General features: G+C 35.4%; 4 protein-coding genes across 6 annotated transcripts; 3 read left to right on the top strand and 1 right to left on the bottom strand.

Moving 5' to 3' along the window:
- The first annotated feature begins 5,156 nt into the window (after positions 1 to 5,156).
- Positions 5,157 to 10,222, top strand: LOC132627005 (filament-like plant protein). Of its 3 annotated transcripts, none has more exons than XM_060342052.1 (5): positions 5,157 to 5,308; positions 6,174 to 6,331; positions 7,547 to 7,742; positions 8,209 to 9,509; positions 9,609 to 10,222. In XM_060342052.1, the coding sequence occupies exons 2-5, from the start codon at positions 6,209 to 6,211 to the stop codon at positions 10,011 to 10,013; spliced, it is 2,025 nt and encodes a 674-aa protein (XP_060198035.1). In that variant the 5' UTR covers positions 5,157 to 5,308; positions 6,174 to 6,208; the 3' UTR covers positions 10,014 to 10,222. The 3 variants fall into 3 exon arrangements, with proteins under 3 accessions (XP_060198035.1, XP_060198034.1, XP_060198036.1); XM_060342051.1 differs by having other exon boundaries at positions 5,160 to 5,464; XM_060342053.1 differs by having other exon boundaries at positions 5,162 to 5,464; positions 7,550 to 7,742.
- Positions 10,223 to 12,167: 1,945 nt separating this feature from the next.
- LOC132627004 (chlorophyllide a oxygenase, chloroplastic-like) lies at positions 12,168 to 16,369 on the top strand. Its single transcript, XM_060342050.1, has 9 exons — positions 12,168 to 12,326; positions 13,078 to 13,320; positions 13,447 to 13,551; positions 13,755 to 14,030; positions 14,472 to 14,619; positions 14,748 to 14,932; positions 15,025 to 15,137; positions 15,299 to 15,593; positions 15,714 to 16,369. Exons 1-9 carry the CDS (start codon positions 12,246 to 12,248, stop codon positions 15,876 to 15,878), a joined length of 1,611 nt encoding a protein of 536 aa, XP_060198033.1. The 5' UTR covers positions 12,168 to 12,245; the 3' UTR covers positions 15,879 to 16,369.
- An 888-nt stretch (positions 16,370 to 17,257) lies between these two features.
- Positions 17,258 to 21,150, bottom strand: LOC132627003 (BTB/POZ domain-containing protein At1g21780). The gene is made up of 4 exons (XM_060342049.1): positions 20,903 to 21,150; positions 20,658 to 20,812; positions 18,384 to 18,499; positions 17,258 to 18,061 (listed from the first exon to the last, which is right to left on the bottom strand). Exons 1-4 carry the CDS (start codon positions 21,013 to 21,015, stop codon positions 17,456 to 17,458), a joined length of 990 nt encoding a protein of 329 aa, XP_060198032.1. The 5' UTR covers positions 21,016 to 21,150; the 3' UTR covers positions 17,258 to 17,455.
- Positions 21,151 to 22,217: 1,067 nt separating this feature from the next.
- Positions 22,218 to 23,297, top strand: LOC132628836 (F-box/kelch-repeat protein At3g23880-like). Its single transcript, XM_060344600.1, has one exon. The coding sequence runs from the start codon at positions 22,218 to 22,220 to the stop codon at positions 23,295 to 23,297; it is 1,080 nt and encodes a 359-aa protein (XP_060200583.1).
- Positions 23,298 to 23,435: the final 138 nt, after the last annotated feature.

Genomic DNA, 23,435 nt, shown 5'->3' with positions numbered 1-23,435 from the left:
CCCATTGTAAGTTAGGGTTGGTAGACTCATTTTAGAGAAAATGTAGGGTTGGTAGACTCATTTTAGAGAAAATGAGGAGAGGTAGGTGAATTCTGCACATTAAGCCTTTTTCTGATTCCTGAATAAGAAAGCATCAACATTTCTCTTAAGCCCTTGTTTGGTTATAGAATTACTTCTCCATAGTTGTGGAGAAGAGGTAGGACTTAGAGATCACAAGTTACCAAAGGCGGATTCAGGATTTAAACTCTAGTTTGTGTTCGAAATTCTACTATAGCCTGTCTGGTTATACTAGGTTTGAAATCTATTATTTGAGTTAAAACTACTGCTCCGGATGAACCCCTACAAGTTACTGAGAAACAGGGAGGAGAGGAATTCAACTTTTTAGTCAAGAAGCTAAATTAGTTTGATGTTTTTATAGCACAATTTGACTCTAGTTTAGTAGAAGATTTGATTGCCAGTGACGTCTTCACCCTGTTTAAAAGGGCAGGCCGGTGCACTAAGCTCCCGCTATGCACGGGGTCTGGGGAAGGGCCGGATCACAAGGGTCTATTGTATGCCGCCTTACTGGTTTTTAAGCTAGTTGTTACTGGGATTTGACACCTGTTTGCTGGCTGCTGTTACTTCTTGCTTCTCAACTGGTAAAATATTGACGTCTTTCAACTTGTAATATGTAGAAATAGGAACGACATGCTGTAACTAGTAAAATCTAACTAGGCATTCTCTCTTGCAGCTGTGCTTATTTGTACTATCTTAGTGCGTTTCCATATTAGTGCTAACCTTATTCTAAAGAGAAACGGGTAAATGTGATTTTAGAACACTGTCCTGGAAAATTAACGTCGTACATATGTGTCTGCCTGTTACAGACCGTATCCTGCATCAATTTGCCTTTTGTCAATGATCCTGACAATGTTTTTTTTTTTTTTTTCTTAATCGTGTTTGTTCATGTTAAATATGCTTGATTATCTTTAATATGCTCTATGTTCTTGATTGTAAAATCTGCGTTAGTTTGCAGCTGTAGTTATTCTGAACGAGAAGTGCTGATAATGCATAGGTTACTTCATACTTGTGTCCATTTTTCGTGTGTTCGTCGTACTTTGATTGAATTTACATGGTTGGGCAGTCTTCATTACTTTAGTCGTAATCTTTTTAACCGCTTCTTTTGGGTGGGATGGGGTGGGGTTTTCTGCACAGAGTAAAAACTGGCAATGTAAAAATCATTACAAAACGAAATTACTCGTAATTACAGGAAACTCTATTTAATACTAGCATTGATCGATAATATATAATAACATGTAAGTGGTGTAATATGGTAAATTACACGAATAGTTTAAACAATATCTTGTAAGACTATAATTTAAATATTTTGTAAATTCTTGAATCAGAAAGATAGCATGATGGTTCGAGTTCAAGTTTAATCTGTAAACCAGAGGATTTCGCAAGACCACAAAGTATTAGGCATATGGGTAACACGTATATCTAAATGTGTACCCTCAATTGATTCTTCATTGAACGTGGAGATTGTGACAAGGACCTCTAAAACGGTACGCTGACTCAAAATTCCACAAGCTGTCGTTTTCAGTAGGCCAGCGGTGTGACAGTATAGAAACGTGAAAATCAACACTGCCCAATGTGTTACTAGCAAAAGTGTATTCAAGATTTAGAATTTTATTACAATATTTTAATTATTGAATTTGAAAATATTATTTGTGTTTAGTAAATCCAAAAATCTATATATAATATAAAGCTAGGCATAAACAATCCTATGTGACACCTATCTATGGCTTCCATTGACATTTATCTTTTTTCTCATTTTTTTGAGTTTTTCTCCCTATTTCTTATTTATTTTATTGTGACAATGAATATCTTAATTCTCATAATACTAATAATAGCATTTATTACCCTGTAATTAGCATTTGTTAATATTTATTAATATCTATGCATGCACGAATTCAAATTCTGTCAAGAGAAATAACTCATTGTCTTGATAACTTTTCTCCTTTCCTATAATTTAATACTAATAATAAATGATAGTACTAATACTGGATCTTTAATACCTATGCATTTATCCTGCCAATTATCTCTGGCCTTTGATTTCCCTAACGTTACCCTTTCCGATGTCTTTTTGTATTATATGCATTATGGGTGTAAATAAATTTTGTTGTAAATGGGTACATAAATCCCTCTATTAAGAGGTGTTCAAAGTCGGTAGAACTTTTTTGCAATGAACTTTTATTCATTCGTGATGGAACGTAAGCAGGCTTACACGTGAGCTGATCATATCTTCTACGAATCCTAATTCAGTAAGGTAAGGAAAATGATCCATCCGACTATATACTGCAAATATATTTAAATGAATGATTTTTATCAGGCAAATGTTTAGAAATCTGTTGCTAACTCATTATTTATTAATATGATATGAAGGTGATAATAAGTTGTTCAGAGACAAAATATTGATTTTACGCCACGTTTGGAATCTTCTTTTTTTCGTATCTTTTGTCTTTTCGTAATTTTTAGCTTAGAATATTATTATTTTGATGTAAGTTATATACTCTAATTTTCTTTTAGGATAATAAAGATATGTTAGTTTGTTGCTGATAATAATTGTCTTCGAATGCGGTTTGTTTTCTTCTAATTCTCTTATTTGGTGGATGCAATTTTATTTACTTTTTATTTTTATTTTTTTGGTGATTCATTGAAATGGCGCATTTTACTGATCATAATTATAATTTTGAATTGATGTTATTTTCTTCTTTTTTGTTTCATTATGTTTAGGACATTTGGATGTTTACAAAAGAGACGCAAAGATTGTTGATAATTTTTAGGTTAATGTATATATTCTTTTAGTTAAAGTTTTTCACAAGCTTAAACTCTCTCATCATTTTTAATTTTCCCAATTAATGAACCAATAACAAACTTTTTACTATTATAACAAACTTTATAACTAGGTTAGATATTTTCAGAAATAATTCTATTGCCGAAGTTTGCTCAACTCTTTAGAAATTAAACTATATAATTCATACGCTCGATAATGCGAGTGATATTTGTTCGCAATTTCAAATAAATCTAAGGACACAGTTATTGTCGCGGTTAGTCTGCCAACAAGCGACTAATCCTGCCAACAGTGATAGAACGGTTATTTATTTTTTCTCGATTTTGATGGATAACAATAAAATGTAGTTTCATTGTTTGTGATTTAGTGCAGCTACTGATGTATGGTTCTTTATTTGGGTTTTGAAAGAAAAATTAACTGAAATATTTTTAAAAGGTTGAAATATGTTAGACAATAATAATAATAAATAAATAGATAAATACGATTTAATTATAACAATAATAATTATTATGTTAGCCATAATTAATATATCACAATTATGGCAAGTAGAAAAACTAATCTTCTACTTCACTTAAAGATAACAAGACATAATTTTTCTTGGTTTGACGTTTAATGGATATATTTTTTATTTTTTTTTATTTTTTATATGATTAAAGACACAAATAGAAAAAGGTTATTCACATCCTTCGCTGATTTAATATATTCTTACACATTTGATTTTATCTTTCAATAATTTATATATGGATGTCTTTTATAGTATGTCTATTTTTTAAGATTTCTATTATATATTTTTGTATCTCTTTTTGTCAAGAAAATTTATAAAATATGTGTCTAACCGCGCGAAGCACGGACAAGTTAACTAGTTGAGATATAAATTTTGAGTCAAAGTTTCGAGTTCGGATGAACCCAAAACTTATACACTAATCCGTCCCTGTAAAAGTGATAATTAATACTGAACATGAATATAGAGATCAGGAGCACCAATCACGGAAAAACAAGAGAAAGTTCCAAGAGAATCACATGAATATCCAATTATTGAAGCAGAATATTGTGTCATGGCTAATACGCTTGCTAAAGATATTGTGGATGTTACTTTTCCAATTTCAAGAGATAAAGGTCCGAACCGGAAATATCACAAGAGACCATATTTTTGTAGAATACGCTTCACAGCATATTTGAGCCGAACCAGCACTAATGTTTGCTTTAGGATAAGTTATTTATATCGCATCCCTTAGGGTGCGACTCTTCCCAAATCCTGCTAACGCGGAATGTTTTATATACCCAGTTGTCCTATTCTTTTTTTTTTTTTAATGCTTCACAAAATCAGAAAGATTGAGAGAATGAACTCACGGATCGACTAGCGGAATTGACAGCAAATGCAATGTCCGAACAAGTCAAATTTACATATTGGTAGACTACAATGTAGGAGACATCAATTGAAGCAGAAGAAGAATCTTCCACATCTCGCAATGAAGCCATAGTACGGGTAGAAATATTTCTAATACTTTAGTTGAAAGTGTCTAATAAAATTATTTATCATATGTCCAGGTGACGGAACGAATCATAAGTGTCTAAATAAAATTTAATGACAAATTCAAAGGAATTATGTGTTCAACCTTTTTTTTTATTATATAAAAATACAAGACAAGCATAATAAGAGGAAACTTATGTTGCTCGAACTCTTCAAAAATGTCGCAGGGTGCGTATGTAATCTTCAAAAATTGTACTACTATTCCGACACGAGTGTGGCAATATTTTGAATTCCGAGCAGCATAGGAGGAACCATCGAAGTTCTGGTACTAACAAACAGAAAAAACATTAGTCAGGTGTCTCAATTTACTGCCTCTCTTCACAACTACCATATGGTAATTTAATACTCCACTTCTAGATATTGAATCACTTCATATGGAGCCTGTTTTGATGGGCTTAAAATAAGCAGCTTATAAGCCAAAAAAAAAAAGTTGGGTTAGGCTAACTTTTTTTTTTTTTTGCTTATAAGCTGCTTTAGATAAGCTAAGCCAAAAGGCCCAATTATTTTTTTTGGGCTTATTTTATGCACAAAATAGTTTTAAGTTGATCAGCCAAACACTCAAAAAAACTGAAAACAGCTTGTAGGCAACTTATAAGCTAATCCAAACGGCCTCATAATATAATAATAATAAAAAAATAACTTTCGTCTTTCCTGCGCGGGAATTGAATATTAATCTTTAAATTTTCAAACAAACCAAGAGTACCCCACCTACCCTAAAAAAAAAGGACGAAAAAGGAAAAAAACAGAAGAGCATTAAGAAAGCTGAAAAAGTGTTTCCAAAAAGTCTCATTCTTCCGTTTGTTCCATTTCAGCATATCACATGCGCTCCCCCTCCTGGGTCCCACTTCCTATTTCAAAATTCTCCACTTCATTTCAAACCCACAAAAAAATAAAAAATAAAATAAAAAACAGCATACATTAAAAAAAGGATTTGAATGAATATAGAGGTCTTGGTTTTGGATATAATTGAGTGTACTTGTTGTTCTCTGACAATTCACAGCACATATATTTGACTTGCTTTGTTTTGTTTATTGCTTCACCAATCTTGAATTCCCACAAACTCCAATTCTTGTTATTGGTTTCCCTTATGGCTTTACACTAATGTATGTGGATTTTATTTCTTTTTCATTTTGGGTTGAAACAGTAGATTTATGTAACCTGTTTGTATTTGATCTTGGAGACAATAAACTGAAATGGACTAGCAATGGATCTTGTTTTTTTTTTTTTTTTTTTTGCTTGTGTTTTTTAAGGTGAGGTCATTTTGTATTGCAAAGGAAATGTTACTTTGGTCTGCCATTGATAGTTTTGAGTGGGGTTTGGTTTTGAATTTTGGAGGATTTTGATGGTTTGCTTTAGAGTAATGGTAAAGTTTGGTTTTTGTTTTATCTATAGTTCAAAATGCTTCGCTTTGAATCTCTTAGTCGTATCTGACCTCTTTTTATGTTTTTATTGAGTCGAGGGTCTCTCGGAAACAGCCATCCTACCTTGGTAGGAGTAAGGTCTGCGTATACTCTACCCTCCCCAGACCCCACGTTGTGGGATTTCACTGGGTTGTTGTTGTTGTTGTTGTTGTTGTTGTATAGTTCAAAATGCTTATTCTTGAGTTTAGACGGCTAGTTGAGTGGATTAGAAGGAAAGTCTAAAGAATGTGAAGCCAAGCTTAGTTGTTGTTAAATGACAATGTGTTTGGACAACTTGTTCTTTCTCTCTTGGGCATATGTATATTATTTGTTTCTTTGCATTTTTGGATTGGTGTTTGTTGGCTAATGTGTCTTTGTGTTGTTATTGATTGAGGGTCTCAATTGTATGCAGGTGGACATTGGTGCTATGAGCATTTAGGAGATTAAATGGTTGTTGAGATGGAAAAGAGGAAATGGTTGTGGAAGAGGAGACCTTCCGATAAGAGCCCTGGTGAAACCGAGAGTTCTGGTTCTTTGTCTTCATATTCAGAGAGATACTCTGATGAGCAGGTAAATGGCAAAAACAGAAAGAGGTTTCTTTTTTGGTCTTTCAGTGAGTTGTGGTGATATGGAATTATCTGATATCACATGCTTGGAAAAAATAAACTGCTTATCTTCACTTGTACCCTGATTTTTTAAATTGATAATGGTTGAGCTAAATATGTTGTTCGTCTCTGTATTTGCTTTGTACTTGCAAATACCAGCTTTGATTTCTGAAATATTTGGAAGTTCGTTGGTCTTTATTTTGATCATTATTAGGCTTTCCCTATTGGTATTCAAGTGGGAATATAGTTTTGTGCTTTCTGAGTATATGTGGTATCCTTTTATATCTTGCAACTCCTGAAATAGCCCAGGAAAAGAGCAAGAATTATAAGAGAACATGTGATTCATGGATGTAATTTGCATGTAAACCTGATGTTAATGTGGTCATGGAAATGGTTTCTCCCTTACATTTTAAACGAGATGTCTTGGAATGATAGCTTGTATGTTGAGAGTCTTCTCAACTGTTAGTTGAATATGTTCTTTAAATGGGAAGACAAACTTTATCCCTTACTTGGAACAACTTCTCATAAATGAATTGTACAATTGCTTGCGGATTATCAGTGCCCTTCTCCCTAGCTCTTATCTATTACCAGATGTTAAAGTTTCACCATTACCTAAAGATTGGATTAGTATAAATTTCCAGCTTTTAAAGTGCTTGGGCTGAATTCTGTTCCATGACTTTATAGAACACCTAAGTTCCTCATAGAAGGGATTTATTACAACAACAACAACAACAATATACCCAGTGAAATCCCACAAAATGGGGTCCGGGGAGGGTAGAATGAATGCAGACCTTACCTCTACCATTGTAGAGAGGTTGTTTCTATAAAATTAAGATGGTATATTCTATTTTGCTGTTTCATGAATCTTAGGAATTAGTTTTTTTAAGAGTTGAAGGTTTTATTAAATCAAGTGTCCAATCCAAGATTGTAGTTAATTCACAATTCTCAGATCTCTGAGGCAAAAAGCAACATAAAAGAGATGGTTGTGATAGGATTGAGTATTTCAGATCATATTAATTGGGCGCCAAACCATTCAATATATTCCTTTAGTGACTAGCTGCCAGAGGAGCAACTCTGTGTAATTTAGTTTTCTTTTTAAGAAAGCCTTTATCATTTTTAGCTATTGTATTACTTTGGTTTTCGACAAAAAGGATCACCTGTTCTATTCCTTTCATTGAAGCAGGATGCAATAAAAGAATTTGCTGACCATGAGAAGCAGTCACCAGAGGTAACCTCAAAAGCTGCAACCATTGATGATGAATCCAATGAAAGCTTGAGATGTTTGACAGAGAAATTATCAGCTGCTCTTGTTAATGTTAGCGCCAAAGAAGATTTAGTTAAGCAGCATGCTAAAGTTGCTGAAGAAGCTATTGCAGGTATCTTCTTCCACTCCCTTTCTTCCTCAGCTGTGATTGCAAATTTGCAATCTAAGTAGGCATTTGGACATTAAAAAAATGTGATGTGATATTTGAAAAAAAGTTTAAAAAGAGTATTTGGAAGTTGAAGTTGTGTTTGGACATGCATTTAACTTGGAAAAACCAATTTTTCAAACTTGAAATTCATCTTCTTACTTCTTTTCAAAATATCAGTACAATGTATAACCAAACAGTGTTTAGAAATTCCTTCTCTTTTTTTTTTTTTCGGGAAAAAAGGAAAAAATATTCATGTCAGAACGGGAGCTAGCATTTGTCTCTTCACTTTCTCTTTTATGTACACCCCTTTTTCTGTATGTGTTTCACGTGCTGAAACAATTTTGTGGAAGTATGCTTCTTCTATCACCTTCCAAGAAAGAATGATTTTTGGTCTGATAATTTCCTGTATTCTTTTTTATCATCTTGATAGGCTGGGAAAAGGCAGAAAATGAAGTTGGAGTTCTAAAGCAACAACTAGATGCAGCTGTTCAGCAGAACTTGACTTTAGAAGTTCGTGTTAGCCATCTTGATGGTGCACTTAAGGAATGCGTCAGGCAGTTAAGACAAGCTAGAGATGAGCAAGGGAAAAGAATTCAAGATACTACAGCAGAGAAAAATGAATGGGAATCTGAAAAAACTGCACTTGAGAAACAGCTACTTAAGCTCCAGATACAAGTGGAGGCTGGTAATAAAGCTGAAACGGCGCCTACTTCTACTGATCCTGATACCCTTGTCAGGCTTAAGTGTCTAGAGAAGGAGAACACAGCTCTCAAAATTGAGCTTCTGACTTGTTCAGAAGTGTTGGGAATTAGGACAATCGAGAGGGATTTGAGCACTCAAGCAGCAGAATCTGCTAGCAAGCAGCAGCTGGAAAGCATAAAAAAGGTGACCAAACTTGAAGCTGAGTGTCGAAAGCTACAGGCCATGGCTCGCAAATCTTCCCCATTCAATGATCAACGCTCCTCTGCTGTTTCCTCTTTCTATGTGGACTCCGTCACAGATAGTCAGTCTGACAGCGGAGAGCGGTTAAATACAGTCGACAACGATGGCCTCAAGATGAGTAAACTGGAAACAAGAGAATATGAACCAAGTTGCTCAAATTCATGGGCTTCAGCACTCATTGCTGAGCTTGATCAATTTAAGAATGAAAAGGTCATGCCTAAAACTCTACCTGCCTGTTCAATAGAAATTGATATGATGGATGATTTTTTGGAGATGGAGCAACTTGCTGCATTATCTGAAACTGCAAACAAGACACCTTCAGTTACATCTGATGCCGTTCCTCATGATTCCCCCAATGTTGTGAACCCTTTGGCAGCAGAATATGATTCCATTTCACAAAGGGTGGCTGAATTAGAACAAAAGCTGGAGAAGATCGAAGCAGAGAAAGCTGAACTGGGGAATGCTTTAACCGAGAGTCAAGATGCACTTAAGGTGTCCTCTGTGCAGCTTGAGGAAACTAAAACCAGGATGGAGGAGCTGCAAAAGGAGCTAGATGTGGTGAATGAGTCAAAAGAGTTGCTTGAGTTTCAACTCTATGGCATGGAGGTAGAAGCACGGACCATGTCTGTGAATATTGATTCTTTGAAGACGCAAGTTGAAAGAGAAAAATCCTTGTCATCAGACATGGAAGCCAAGTGTCATGAATTGGAAAACGAGCTGAGGAAAAGATCCCAGGAAGTTGAGCTTCAGCAAACTTCTGGTTCAAATGGTGAAATGAAAATAAAACAGGTAGCTCTTTCTCTCAACCTATCTTGTGTTGTTTGTCATTCCTGTGTCTATACACGTCGATGAAAATTGGTTACTGTATGTGAACTTTCTCATTTGCAGGAGGATTTAGCAGTTGCTGCTGACAAGCTTGCAGAATGCCAGAAAACAATTGCATCGCTCGGGAAACAGCTACAATCCCTTGCCACTCTGGAAGATTTCCTGATAGACACTGCAAATCTTCCTGGTGGAGAATCAGTTGTTGCTAAAGCAGGAGGAGAACTATGGAAGTTGCGCGTAAATGAGACATTTACCCCAAAACGCGATTCTGATCCTTCCAAGGTCGAGGAAGAGAATGCAAATCATTCTACTAATGGAAATGAAGGGGAATCTTCAGCATCTTCAGCTTCATCATCTACTTCATCCACTACTCAGGCAACCACTGCCAAAGGCAAAAATGGTTTCGGGAAATTGTTTTCTCGGAGTAAGAATGCACTCACGTCACTAAAAGTTAATGAGGATAAATAAATAGAGGAAGAATGTTCAGAAGCTGGAACATAGTTTTGCTGGCCATCAAGTTTATCAGATACATGGCTGACCAAATTCTGTTTGATAAGCAAACTGTTTGCTTCATAGTTATGAAAATGTTCAGAAGCTTCAAATAGCATTAGACACCTTGAATTTACACTGCTTTGGCTGTTCTCCCTCTTTATTTAATCCCTTTCAGCAGATTCTTATATCCATTTCTAGCTTCCTTTCCCTGTTAACCACATTTTTGAGCAAAAATAACTATCCCCTTGAGAAAATAATCTTGTTGGTTTGTTTAGTTAGGTTATGAAGTAGGAGAGGTTATTGAGGCTATTTTTTCGTGGGATGAACACTACTCCCACTTTTAGTTAGAGGATCAGATTTAGTTGTAGTTGGAAATGAGAACTTAGTATAAAACTAATAAAACTCTTTCTCATCTTCAATTTTGTTTTTTGAAAGAGAACTTAAGGGGTCTTTTAGTAATTGGAAGTAGGAAAATAATTCTGCCATAAAATACAATTACGACATTCGGTTGATATTTGTTCAGTAAAAGTAATATGGATATAATTTTATATCATAATTTGATATTGTTTTACAGGAAAATTAATGGGAATGTCCATGTGGCAAAAATAGTTACATGTAAATATCTATTTTGAAAAATATTATTACTACGTTTCATACCTATTTAGGGAAAAATATTGACAAATACTACTAATAGGGTATGTACGTATTTGAAAAATATTATTGCTACGTTTCATACCTATTTAGGGAAAAATATTGACAAATACTACTAATAGGGTATGTATATATTTGAAAAATATTATTGCTACGTTTCATACCTATTTAGGGAAAAATATTGACAAATACTACTAATAGGGTATCTACGTAGTATATCTTTCTTACCTTGTGGGGTATACTATTTTTGCTGTTGCATCCCTTTGGGGACTGGGATATATAATTACATAATCATATATTCATGACCTAATGTGCCTAAGCTTTGATGACACCTAACTTTAACCCGTTAGGCCAGCCTGAAAGCATAAAATTTCTATATTAGTTATGAAAAAATAATAATAAATTATATTTGATGTTTTATAAATTATTCTTTGATCAATTGCACTCTAAAAGCTAGTGGCGATAGTTGGAGGTGGTAGTGGTCACAATGATAGTTTTATGATGGTAGCTAGTGATGGTCGTGGTTGTATGAAGGAGATCAATGATAGGGTTGTACAGTGGTGGTTGATGGTGATTGTGTTAGTGGTGACTAGGGGTGATGAATGTGAGGTGGTGGTTGGCGACAATGATGGTTTTATGATAGAAGTTGGTGATATAGGTAGACAATGAAGGTGACTAGTGGTGAAGGTGGTTAGTGATGGTGATCGTGCGATAGAAATGGTGATAGAGGATCATCGCAGTGACTAATAGTGATTGGTGAAGGGAGTTGGTGATGGTTGTTGTTGGTAATCATATAGTAGAGTTTGTGGTGGTTGCAGTAATAATGTTTGATGGTTGTGGAGGTGGCTGATCGTGGCAGGATGTGGAGGTGTGGTGGTGATGAAGCTAAGTGGTCGGTGATAGTAATAAATATAATAGTAATAAATGGTTATATTCAGTTTTTCACATTAATTTTTAAACGAACGTCTTAATGATATTAAAACTCTCTATAAAATTTGAATTGTTCAGGCCTATTCAGACGTGATCGTGACCGACCAAAAACCAAAAAACAAATGACATTTAAATGATTCATTAAGACAAATAAATAAAGCGTAGTGTCTCATTCAAAATGTGAAGGCAACATTGTTTCCAAACCCAAAAGATCCAAAGAAGTAAAACTTTAAATTTTTTCAGCCACACATAAAGTAGGACTGTTCACTAAAACAGGAAGATTTTCAGGAAAAAAAATCAAAGAGATAAGAGTGAGATATCTCCCAGCATCCATGCTGGCACCTTCAACGTATACAGAGAGAAGGTCAAGATACCTCTTTTGGAAATGGCATTAGTAGTAAATATAAATAAATCATGTGGAAATGGAAAGTGCCACGTGTGAATGAGATGGAGCCCACTTATTTCCACATGGCAATCCATGGCAGGTCAGTGGAGATTGCACAGAACAACAACCTCTTATCAAGAAAACCTTAGAAAAACAGAAAAATCTCTTTCCAATGTTGTTTACAGCATGTTTCTTAAATAAATAGGCGGACAGAAGGAATACAAAAAAAAAATATTTTTGCCATGACAGCCATTGCTACTGCTACTGCTATTTCTCTTCCTTTCTCTTTGTGCCGCTCTACCAAGTCTTATACTACTAGAAAGGTACCCTTTTCTTGATTTATTTTGGATATTTTTGCAAAACATTGAAAAGCTTGCTTCTTTGTCTTAATTAAGCTTGTTTGTGGAGACCCTTTTGAAATTGTAGTAAAAAAGTAGAAAAAGGAAAACAAAATTCAGTTTCTTGATGTTGGTTATCTATATAGAGACTTTAAAACACTAAGGATCATGATATTTTGCATTTAGTGAACTCTGAATGGTCACTAGCTGGTAATTTGAAGTATGTTATGCTAAAGTGGATTAATTTTGAGTAGTGATCTTGTGGATGGTAAGATTTGTTGCATAGGTTGCTGAGTTAGCCAATAAAGCTTGCTGCACTCTGGTGGCTTTGATTCTTCACTATAGTTGAAATTGATTTGATTGTCGTGTAATCAAGTACTCTTTTAGGCTATTGTTTATGCTACTCCCTATGTGCCAATTTATGCGAACTATTTGATTGGGCACAGAGTTTAAGAGTAAATAAAGACTTTTGAAACTTGTGGTCTAAAACGAGCCATATAAATTTTTGTGGCCGGAAGTCCTCTCATTAAGGGTAAAATGGAAATGTTTAACGTTAAATTGTTACTAACCATAGAAAGATGTCATTTTTTTTAGGATTGACTAAAAAGGAAAGAGTGTCACATAAATTGGGACGGAGGGAGTATATTAGAATGGAGATCCATACATAACTTGCATTTTCTATGTGTGAGCAATAATTGTTGACTGGCTTCTGAATATGCATCTTGTTCACTATCAGTTTGTCAGAGGGAGCTTTGGAGTATTTGCAGTGTATGGGGAGGAGGGAGGGGGGATTCCAGATAAGAAAGATTCCTGGTTGACACTCTTTAATGTGGAAGATCCCAGGACTAAAGTTCCACAATGTAAAGAAGGCAAGTTCTTGGATGTGAATCAAGCTTTAGAAGTTGCTAGATATGATCTACAGTACTGTGATTGGCGAGCTCGCCAAGATGTACTTACTATAATGCTCCTACACGAAAAGGTACATGGTTGATCTAATGTGGAGTTCCCTTTTTATCTAGTGTGACTTCCTTAGAGTCGTTTCAAATTTTCCTAGTCTTCATCGTATTCTACGATGTGTTCTGATCAGTGAATATTATGTAGCTAGGTTGTGGAAGTATTAAACCCTCTAGCACGTGATTACAAATCTATTGGAACCATGAAGAAGGAACTTGCAGAGTTGCAAGATGAACTTTCTCAGGCTCACAACCAGGTATGGAAAATTCTGACCTATTTAAGATAGTGACTATTTTTTACAAATTGCATTTTCTGGTTTCCATTTCCCTTTGATATGTCAAACTTATTGAAACAAGTCTTGTTAAAAATAAACGGGAAGTTATATAGAAAAACAGTTCTAGGATCTTGCTTATTTTTCATAAGAATAAATTTCTACATCTGAAGTACCAATACAAACAGGTCCACATATCTGAGGCCCGGGTTTCTACTGCTTTAGATAAGCTAGCTTACATGGAAGAGTTGGTTAACGATAGGCTTCTGCAAGAGAGAAGCACAGAAGAATCAGGTTACACGTCTTCCTCTGCCAGCACGTCAACAGGATTATTAGATACTGTTAAAAGCAAGCAACCTCGAAGAACCCTGAATGTGTCAGGTCCTGTGCAAGATTACAGTTCCCATTTGAAGAACTTCTGGTATCCTGTTGCTTTCTCCGCAGATCTTAAGGATGACACCATGGTGAGTAAATTATCTCATATCTGCAATAGTCTCACTTGCATAAAAGAAAGAAAACATTTGGTTCAACACACAAAACCATTTAGATGCAAAATTATGATGCCAAAACCAATCAACATGCTATAGTATCCTCTCTCCTACTTTATGAGATAGAAAAGAATTATGATAAGGAAATTCAGATAGGGATGTGACTTTAATATGGATAATTACATTTTTGAACCGCTCAAAAGAATAATAGCCAACAAATGTATAGGTCTTGTATATTAAGTATAAATATGCATATAATATACATATTATATACACAAAGTATAGATATAATATACATAATCAGTGTATAGGTTTTATATATTTGGCCGACGGGCCAAAAATGAAAAGAGGCCCAATTGGTCATCTATTAAATCTTCTGGTTCACCTATCTGATGGCCATATACTTTATTGTTTCAGTTACCAATTGATTGCTTTGAGAAACCGTGGGTGATTTTCCGTGGGAATGATGGAAAACCTGGATGTGTCCGGAATACATGTGCACATCGAGCCTGCCCCCTTGATCTTGGCTCAGTGAATGAAGGTCGAATCCAATGCCCTTATCACGGTGAGTTAAATTTGAATCTTACCATTCTTTAGAGTTCATATTTGGAATATGGACACAACATTCAAATGAGTTTGTAGAGGACATGAAATAGGTGACACTAAGTTTGATGTTTTATTTAATGAATTTAGGATGGGAGTATTCCACTGACGGGAAGTGTGAGAAAATGCCATCAACAAAATTACTGAATGTAAAGATCAAAGCACTGCCCTGCTTTGAGAAAGAAGGAATGATATGGATTTGGCCAGGAAATGATCCACCTGCAGCTACCCTTCCTTCTTTGCTACCACCTTCTGGATTTCAAATCCATGCAGAGGTTCGAAATCACTAACGTTAGATTTTCATTTGTTTATCTTACAACACATGTTTGAGTATTTTGCCTTACAACTTTTTTCACTGAAACTGCAGATAGTTATGGAACTTCCGGTGGAACATGGACTACTTTTAGACAATCTTTTGGATCTTGCACATGCTCCTTTCACTCATACATCAACCTTTGCTAAAGGATGGAGTGTCCCAAGGTAGTTATGGTCATAGCAATAAATCAATAGTTATTAAAAGAGTGGATTGTTTTCTATTTATTTTCATATGGTTTTCGGGAAAACTTGATAAAAAGTGCTTTCAATTGTGTAGTATATGAAGGTCTATGTACTTATAATTTGCCTTTTTATTTTTATTTCAGCTTGGTAAAGTTTTTGACTCCTGCATCTGGTCTGGAAGGATATTGGGATCCGTATCCAATAGACATGGAATTTAGACCACCTTGTATGGTTTTATCCACCATTGGAATCTCAAAGCCAGGTAAATTGGAGGGTCAGAGCACCAAGCAGTGTTCTACGCACCTTCATCAACTTCACGTTTGCTTACCTGCATCACGAAACAAGACACGGTTATTATATAGAATGTCACTGGATTTTGCTCCCCTTCTGAAACACATCCCCTTCATGCAATATGTTTGGAGACATTTTGCTGAGCAGGTTAGATTCTCTCCTGAACTTTGTCAATGGCGGTGATTACATTAACAACTTATGGAAGTTATTAGTCAATGAAAGATATGTTCTAACATTTTTCTTTCTTCTTTGTAAAATTTTGTACAGGTTTTAAATGAAGACCTACGGCTTGTACTTGGGCAGCAGGATCGCATGCTCAATGGAGCCAATATATGGAACCTGCCAGTGTCTTACGATAAGCTAGGTGTGAGGTATAGAATATGGAGAGATGCTGTAGATAGTGGAGCAAAGCAGCTACCGTTCAGCAAATGAATATACAACTATTTCATCAAGTACCGGGCTTACTACTCAAGATGATATTGATCTCTTCATTGTCAGCTTGTGGCAAAGTTCAGTTCAGTTGCTGAGAAGCTCTCTTATCCCTTCTGTAAATATAGCTGTACACAATTTTTTTGTAGGTTCGTGTACAGTCTGAGTAACCTTACATCCCTCACCAACAATTCTATCCTGTCCTGTTTGCCACTTAGAGAAGTTCATAGGCTGAGTCCTAGAAATGGCGCTCCATTCTTGTCATAGCATAATTACTGATCTCAGATTGCATTTAAGAGTATTCTTTTTGCCAACATGAAGCCATAGGCATTTTGATCTTTGCTAGCAGTTTGAGCCAAGTTGTATCAGTATGACAGTATTGAAATATTGTCCAACATGAAGCCATAGCCATTTTGATCTTTGCTAGCAGTTTGAGCCAAGTTGTATCAGTATGGCAGTATTGAAATATTATCCTTGTATATTATTGTTGTCGATGTTCCTATGCTGAACAAGAGGCAAGGCTTGTTGAAACAGTTTCATGCCATTTTTGAGTATTGGCAAGGAGATACAGAGCTCAAAGTTATCCAAAAGTGTTTCCTAATACAAACATTGTATAAACTGCTGATATAGTGTAGATGACCACATCACTTCATACTACTGAGAGGTCAAATTTTTATTCATTTAAGCAGCCAATGGTATAAATGACAAATCTACTCGGGCAAGACCCAAACAAAAGTTGGTGTTAACCTGTGAACTACTTTTTGAGAGAGAGCTTAAGACTTGAGAGTTTATAGAGCAAATTTAGGTAGACGCAGCAGCACCCTTGCTGAGTCTTGTGAAAACTTATTACAGATATAAAATAACATAATCAAGGAAAAAATTTCATTAAGGAAACCAAATTCCAAAAAATAACTTGCACAGTAAGAACATTACTCTACAATTACAAATAATTATCTACTAATTCCCGTTTTAAGATTCCACTAAGAATATTGGACTTTTGGATGGTTTCTACCAACTTAACGGGTTCACACCACAATTACCAGAGAAATCCAAATCAAAGATGCTTGCAAACAGAACACTAACCATTTATATAACTTTACCAGATTACACACTTACTAGTACAACAAAATTTACACAGGACTAGCATAATACTACACAAATTCATTAGATGTAATATAAAAAAGAAACACATTTTTTACTTTTGGGTAATTAGAATTATAGAAAAAAAAGATTTAGAATAATATAAAAAGGAAAGTTAAAAAGCTGCTTTAGAAAATAAAAGCATAAAATGTGCAGGAGCTCATGTTCAATCACAAGACCCTGAGGAAATAAACACAACCCTTAACCAGTGCTCCACTCAGTCTGGTTTGACCATGTGTCCCTTCAGTTAATATTAGATATATTTGCAGAATTATACACATAATATATCGAGTTTAGTCGAGTGACATGTGTTCACGTGACCCACATTTCATACATAAATTCGCCTCTGGTGCTACATACAACACGGCTTTCTTAGAAATCTAAAGCTTAGTAATAGCTAGAGTTATTCCATATACAACTATGGCAAAAACCTCATCAGATTATGCAGGCTTCCAGATCGCGAGCACTTCTTGAAACATCTCTAGCATCAGATCTCGGTCTGCCTGTCTGAAGAAGCTGTTAATTTCATCCCTGACATCATAAATCTTGCCAAAATCGAACAAATACATCAAGCAACCTTTCTTCAATTTATTTAGCTGGTAAAGCCAGGCCTCTTGCAATCTTTCGAGGACATTCCCCGAGTTGATGTCTTCTAGGAGACTTTCCTCGCAAGCATTCTTCAAATCGACAATGTCATACTTGTTTGCCGCACCCAGCAGTGACAACCGGTGCTTCCAGAAATCCTCTTGTTTTATGGTCCCATACAAGTAACTGAGAAGGGCTGTGCATGATTCTGTTGACATGTCTTCTATGTCAATCATAGAGGACTCTTTCTCCCTGAGATCGTGAAGGAACATGCTGTGGAATACAGGAGAACTAGCAGACAGTATCGCTCTGTGAGCTTTCACTGATCCATCAGCCGTATTAATGGTAACATCAGCATGGATGGACTCATCAAGCATGCGAGAGAGACATCGGAGAGTACTTTGGGTAGCTAAAGATTGCAAAATCATGTCATTGGGCCATACAGATTTTCCTTCTCCACCCTAAAGGTTCAATTACCACAGGTTACTAAGAGAAGCAACATGAGTTCAAAAACATAATCAAGGTTGTTTTGGTAAATGCTGAGAAGATACTTTCCATTCTTTTTCATTTTCTGTAAAATGAAATATTTGGAAAATTTCATTCTTTTTAGTTCAAATCTGCTGAAAGGAACAACCAAAGAAGTCAATTACATAGGCCTATACACAAGCCCTATCTGTTACCACTAGAAAGGTATTTTATCAACGAATCATTTCAATTAGCAATCTCATACAGTAATACATATTAAACATACATTTGAACACTGCAGAATGTCAAGAAACTCACATTTGGTGAGTAGATCTTCAGGTCAAGGAACTCGACGTCAATGATGAATCGGCCTTGTAAACAAGAATCAATAGGCCACACAAAGTCATCACTTGTTCGAAGCAGCTTCTCATACACTGCAATATGGAGCGCCAAAGAATTATACATGCAACTTAACATGTCGAATATAGTTAATGCAGAATTGTTAATGAAATCCAACTGTGATAGAGGTGGCAAGGTGTGTGATGGACAATAGTTGCACGCTCTTTATCCGGACAAACGAAGGAAATATGCAAGCTAGCACAAGAGTCTACAATTCCATGTGTCAGCACATGCAGCTGAAGAATATTCAATGCGCAACTAAAAATCGTAACAATCCTTAACTAAAAATTGTAAATAGCACACAGCAGTTAGGCTAGCAATTATTGCTTAATATATTAGAATGAGGAATTTAAGAACATAAGATGAGTAGGAGATGAGTCCAATAATTCCTTTTCAAGGAAACCACAAGTTTTAGAACCGGGCATATGTGTACTGCATGTTTCCTTTTCAGATATGAGCACAACAACTGACTTGATAAATTTATTAAGGAAAAATGTCTGAATTTCCACCCCTACAGGATGACAGGAATGGACATTTTTTATGACATTCCAAGAGAACGTTTGAACACTATACAAGTAAATTCATCTCTTGTCGCTCAGCATAGTACAAATCAATTTCCAAATCATCAATGGTAGATGTAAATAACCATGGTGACAATTGACGATCGCTGTCCAGACTTGGTATTTATAGATAAGTTACACTTCCATGGAAATATATAAGATTTGCAACCAGACCGCTCTGAACAGAGAGAGGAGTTAAGAATTTGAGAAAGAAACATTACGACCTAACCCAACTAGCTTTCTGCTGGAAGGACATGAGAATTCTAGTGAAAAAGAGAAATGAAACCGATACCTGCAGCACGACACCCATCAGTTCAATTAGTATGGGATCTGCTAATATGTAAGTTTAAATGCTAGGAGGATAACTTTTGTTCTTTTTCTCCTTTTTCCCTTTTCATGAACGATAAAAAGGGGTCAGCATCACGAGTCTAGTCAATCACCAATGGTGCAACAACAGAATGTCCTAATATTTAATTACATTTCTGCTATACTATTAGAGTGATGACATGTAGCCAGCAGAGGCGGATCGAAAATATATATGTATGTATGTATTCCGTCGAAATACTGGGTTCAACTTAACTCATATTTAACAGGTTGCTTCCGCCTATGGTAAACAGATGTATGCCATTCTGCGAAACAAATTGAAGAATCTAACCATCCACCAAACAGATCAGTACCTAAAGAAGAAAACAATTTCAAGAATGATAATAGCCTCTCTTTTTTTGGTTCACATTTTTATTTATTTTTGGGGTTAGAGAGCATAGCATCATGAGCCAAAACATTTGAGAGTTGATGCATCCTACAGATATTTAATTGCACTACTTCTTGACGCCAATAGCCTTAGTCACACGTTATATGACAATGCCTCAATTTTCACAGGTGAGGTGAATATGTAATAGTAATATTTGTGTCCTGAGGACATATTTTATAAAGGGTATACAGATATATCTAAAAATTCAAACTAAGATAAGTTTCTCTGAAATCAGTGACCTTTGCCAGAACAAAAATACAAATTACATCAAACAAAATGGTGTGAAAGGGATGGGAATACAACACAATAATAATAACAAATGACCAGATATCCACCAAACTAGCAAAAACAAATCAAGAATATATCTTCGAACTTCAACTTTTTTTTCCTTCTTTGCTAGTTAAATCGGCCTCTACAAATTGCAATAACGAATATACTCGAATAGGTACACACCTAAACATACAATCAAAACACAGACAAAAACAATATACCCAGTGTAATCTCACTAGTGGGGTCTGGGAGGGTAGGATGTACACAGACCACCTTTGCGGGATAGAGAGCCCAGTGTAATCTCACTAGTGGGGTCTGGGAGGGTAGGATATACGCAGACCACCTTTGAAGGATAAAGAGAGTGTTTCTGAACGACCCCCAGGCTCAAAAAAGTGTAATTGAAAGGAAAATAACAACAACATACCCAGTATAATCCAACCAGTTGGGGTTGTTAAAGAATGGATCTTGGGCCTAACTCCAAGAGGAGGAGATCATATATCCTTTCACCCACTGATGTGGGACTGGTCTGGGGAGGGTAGACCTTTCTAAAGGTCTTGAAAGGAAAGAAACACAAGAATAGCTAAGAAAGAAGAGATGAAGTAGAGTGTTTACCAGGAGATATAAGAGGTCTACGATTGGTTCCAGTAGCTGTGACACGAAGCATAAACCGAGCAAAAGGAGGAGGAGGAAGTTGCTCTTTAGAAAGCCGAGATGGTTCAGGAAACAATCGAATATACCAATACCTATTCTTTTCGATTGACAAGTGCCTTAATCAAACATCAAGAAAACATCAGAAAAAAGAAAGTTGATCATAATAATAATAATAATAATAGAGTAAAGTTTGTAGTACAAGATACCAATTCCAGAGACCAATTTTAAAAGGGTCGGATCTTTTGTAAGTGGATGCTCCGAAATTATCGATCCTCCATTGAGCTAACCTCGATAAAGTCTCTACTTTCGTGTCTGCCATTCTTCTTCTTGCTGTTCTATGTTTTGGGGAACAAGTTGAGCTAGTCGACTGTTTTTTGGAAAGTCAGTCGACTCTTTTCTCTAAAGTCTTTCTTGATTGTATTTTAGATTTTAATTTGTCGGCATGAAATATCTGCTTACAAAATAGATAGTTTATCAGGACCGGATTATCCTTTATTTGTCTTTCTCGCTAAAAATAGATAGTTTAAAACTAGTTGTCATTTAAAAAAATTAAAGCACAATTAAGTACCTTTTATTTTTATTTCACTCTTACTTAATAAATATTTGGAGAGATTGATGTGGTGACCAAAAAAGTCGAATTAAATTGAGATCAAGAAATAAATAGTCATAATTTAACTCAATTACTCTTTTAGTTTATATTTTTTTAATGGACGTGTAAAAGAAAAAATGATAAGTAAAATGAACCAAAGGGATTAGGGAGTACTTCCTTTTGTCCCAATTTATTTGATTTAAAGTTTATTTTATTTTTAATGAGATTATTTATAACTAAACAAATATTTATGACGTACTTTGAATTATAAATTTAAATTTTTTAAACATTTTCTTTTATTCTTAAGTTTTATGTTTAATTAAATACCTTCATATAAATTGACATTCATAATAAGTAAGAGAGAAAGCTAGGAGGGAAGGTTTAGTTTATGGGAGTAAAAACTTAAGTGAGAAGTCTTTGCTTTTGAAGGGGTTGAAAAAGGGATCTTTAGCACAAAAACATCTTCTTTTTCCTTTTTACTATTACTAATGCTGATTTCATCCAACATCTCTCTATATAAATTTCTTGTTTTTAAATGTTTACAAAGTGACACTTGAATTTTTTAATTGAAAGTTTACTTGCGACCGACATTAATCAAATTAACATTGTTGGACTCCAGAGAATTATAAAATCAATAATACTAACAAAAAAACAAATCAACACAAATATCTTTTGGATATAAAATTGGATTGGCTTTAAGGACTTGAATAGCGCGTTTGGTTTAATTGAAGGCCAATTGTATGGGGTCGAATAATCCAAGGAAGGACTAAAAAGAGAAACGCGCAGTAACTCAGGGCTAAAATCGTTATTTTCCCAAAACTAGATATTAATATGCAGTAAGACCCTAGTAATAAAGCCTTTTACCCCTCCTCTACAACATACCACCTAACAGTTTTCTCCAACTAAAGCAAACGATAACCGACATTACAATCATGTCAAACAAGAAAGCACAAGAGAGGCTAGCCATTAATCTTCCATTTGACATCATATTTTCCATATTTACTAGGCTTCCAGTTCAATCTTTGTTACGTTTTGAATCTGTTTCTAAATCATGGAATGCTATATTATCTGAACAAATATTCAAGAAAGCTCAACTTGATCAATCCAAAGCGTTGGGCCGTGAAAAGCTCATGCTACAAAGAATTACTGGGCATGTCGAGTTTAGAGACCTTGAAAGTTGTCCTGAATTCAGTTTGATGGAAGAGCAACTATTTCCAAGATTTCAATGTGCTGAAATCTTGTGCTCATGTGATGGTTTGATACTTTTAAAAGGCTTTAAGGATTACAAAGAGTATGTTTTGTGGAATCCATCTACCAGAGAATATCGGGTTCTTGAATCATGTCCTTATATGAATGGATGCCCTAAAGCTTGTGGGCTGTGCTATGATTCGAATCTTGATGAGTACAAGGTTATATTGATGTGTAGCTCGTTTTCTGTTGTTTACTCTTCCAATAAGAGTTGTTGGACAAAGAAAACAAGTTTCCCTTGTCCGGTACAACTATTTAATAATCGTTGCTCTGAGGGGATTAGCACGGGAGGTTGTGTATTTTGGTCTTTGAATTGGAGTTTAATCAACCAATATGTAGATAGCAGTACTTCTTTTATCATATACCTAGACGTGAAGTCGGATGATGTGAAAAAGCTTTCTGTACCAGAATTTGTAGGTGCGAATGGTTTCTTTGGTTTGAGTAGTTTGAACGGTTGCCTTTGTTTATATGGAGGAACATACCATTATAAAGAATTAGACATATGGACTATGGAACAAGACGGCTGGAAATGGTTAATGAACGTGTGCAACTTGCCCAATATTTGCATAAGGTTTGTACAAGATAGAAAGCTTTTGTGGCGCGGAAAAAATGGTGAAATTCTCTTTTACGGGCAATGGAATCAACAACTTTGCATCTATTATCCTAAAACGAAACAGTTTGTTACAGTACATTCCGTAGCTGATATATCCGAAGATTCCAAGAATGCCATGGCGTTAATATGTTTGGACAGTTCATATTTCTAGGGACTCAAATGTTAAGAGGTAGTAACAGTCCCCAGCCTGATCGTTGAGACAGGCGAGACTGTGCTCCTGATGCCACACAGCTGCTTCCTTATCGTTTTTCTGAAACTTAACATGGAAAGAAAGTAGATCAATGTACTG

Source organism: Lycium barbarum, chromosome 2 (assembly GCF_019175385.1).
Source record: "Lycium barbarum isolate Lr01 chromosome 2, ASM1917538v2, whole genome shotgun sequence".
Lineage (NCBI taxonomy): Eukaryota > Viridiplantae > Streptophyta > Magnoliopsida > Solanales > Solanaceae > Lycium > Lycium barbarum.
The sequence above is the reverse complement of the archived record's forward strand: the minus strand, read 5'-3'. Positions and strand labels throughout refer to the sequence as shown.

Excerpts from the sequence above, each read along its gene's own strand:
- LOC132627003 (XM_060342049.1), bottom strand. The coding sequence starts at position 21,015 with ATGGCAGACACGAAAGTAGAGACTTTATCGAGGTTAGCTCAATGGAGG. Across the intron at positions 20,813-20,902 it reads AAAATTGGTCTCTGGAATTG|GCACTTGTCAATCGAAAAGA; the intron begins GTATCTTGTACT and ends TGTTTGATTAAG. Across the intron at positions 18,062-18,383 it reads TGAAGATCTACTCACCAAAT|GGTGGAGAAGGAAAATCTGT; the intron begins GTGAGTTTCTTG and ends TTGAACCTTTAG.
- LOC132628836 (XM_060344600.1), top strand. The coding sequence starts at position 22,218 with ATGTCAAACAAGAAAGCACAAGAGAGGCTAGCCATTAATCTTCCATTT.
- LOC132627004 (XM_060342050.1), top strand. The coding sequence starts at position 12,246 with ATGACAGCCATTGCTACTGCTACTGCTATTTCTCTTCCTTTCTCTTTG. Across the intron at positions 13,552-13,754 it reads TTTCTCAGGCTCACAACCAG|GTCCACATATCTGAGGCCCG; the intron begins GTATGGAAAATT and ends CAATACAAACAG. Across the intron at positions 14,933-15,024 it reads GATTTCAAATCCATGCAGAG|ATAGTTATGGAACTTCCGGT; the intron begins GTTCGAAATCAC and ends CTGAAACTGCAG.
- LOC132627005 (XM_060342052.1), top strand. The coding sequence starts at position 6,209 with ATGGTTGTTGAGATGGAAAAGAGGAAATGGTTGTGGAAGAGGAGACCT. Across the intron at positions 7,743-8,208 it reads TGCTGAAGAAGCTATTGCAG|GCTGGGAAAAGGCAGAAAAT; the intron begins GTATCTTCTTCC and ends TCATCTTGATAG. Across the intron at positions 9,510-9,608 it reads GTGAAATGAAAATAAAACAG|GAGGATTTAGCAGTTGCTGC; the intron begins GTAGCTCTTTCT and ends TCTCATTTGCAG.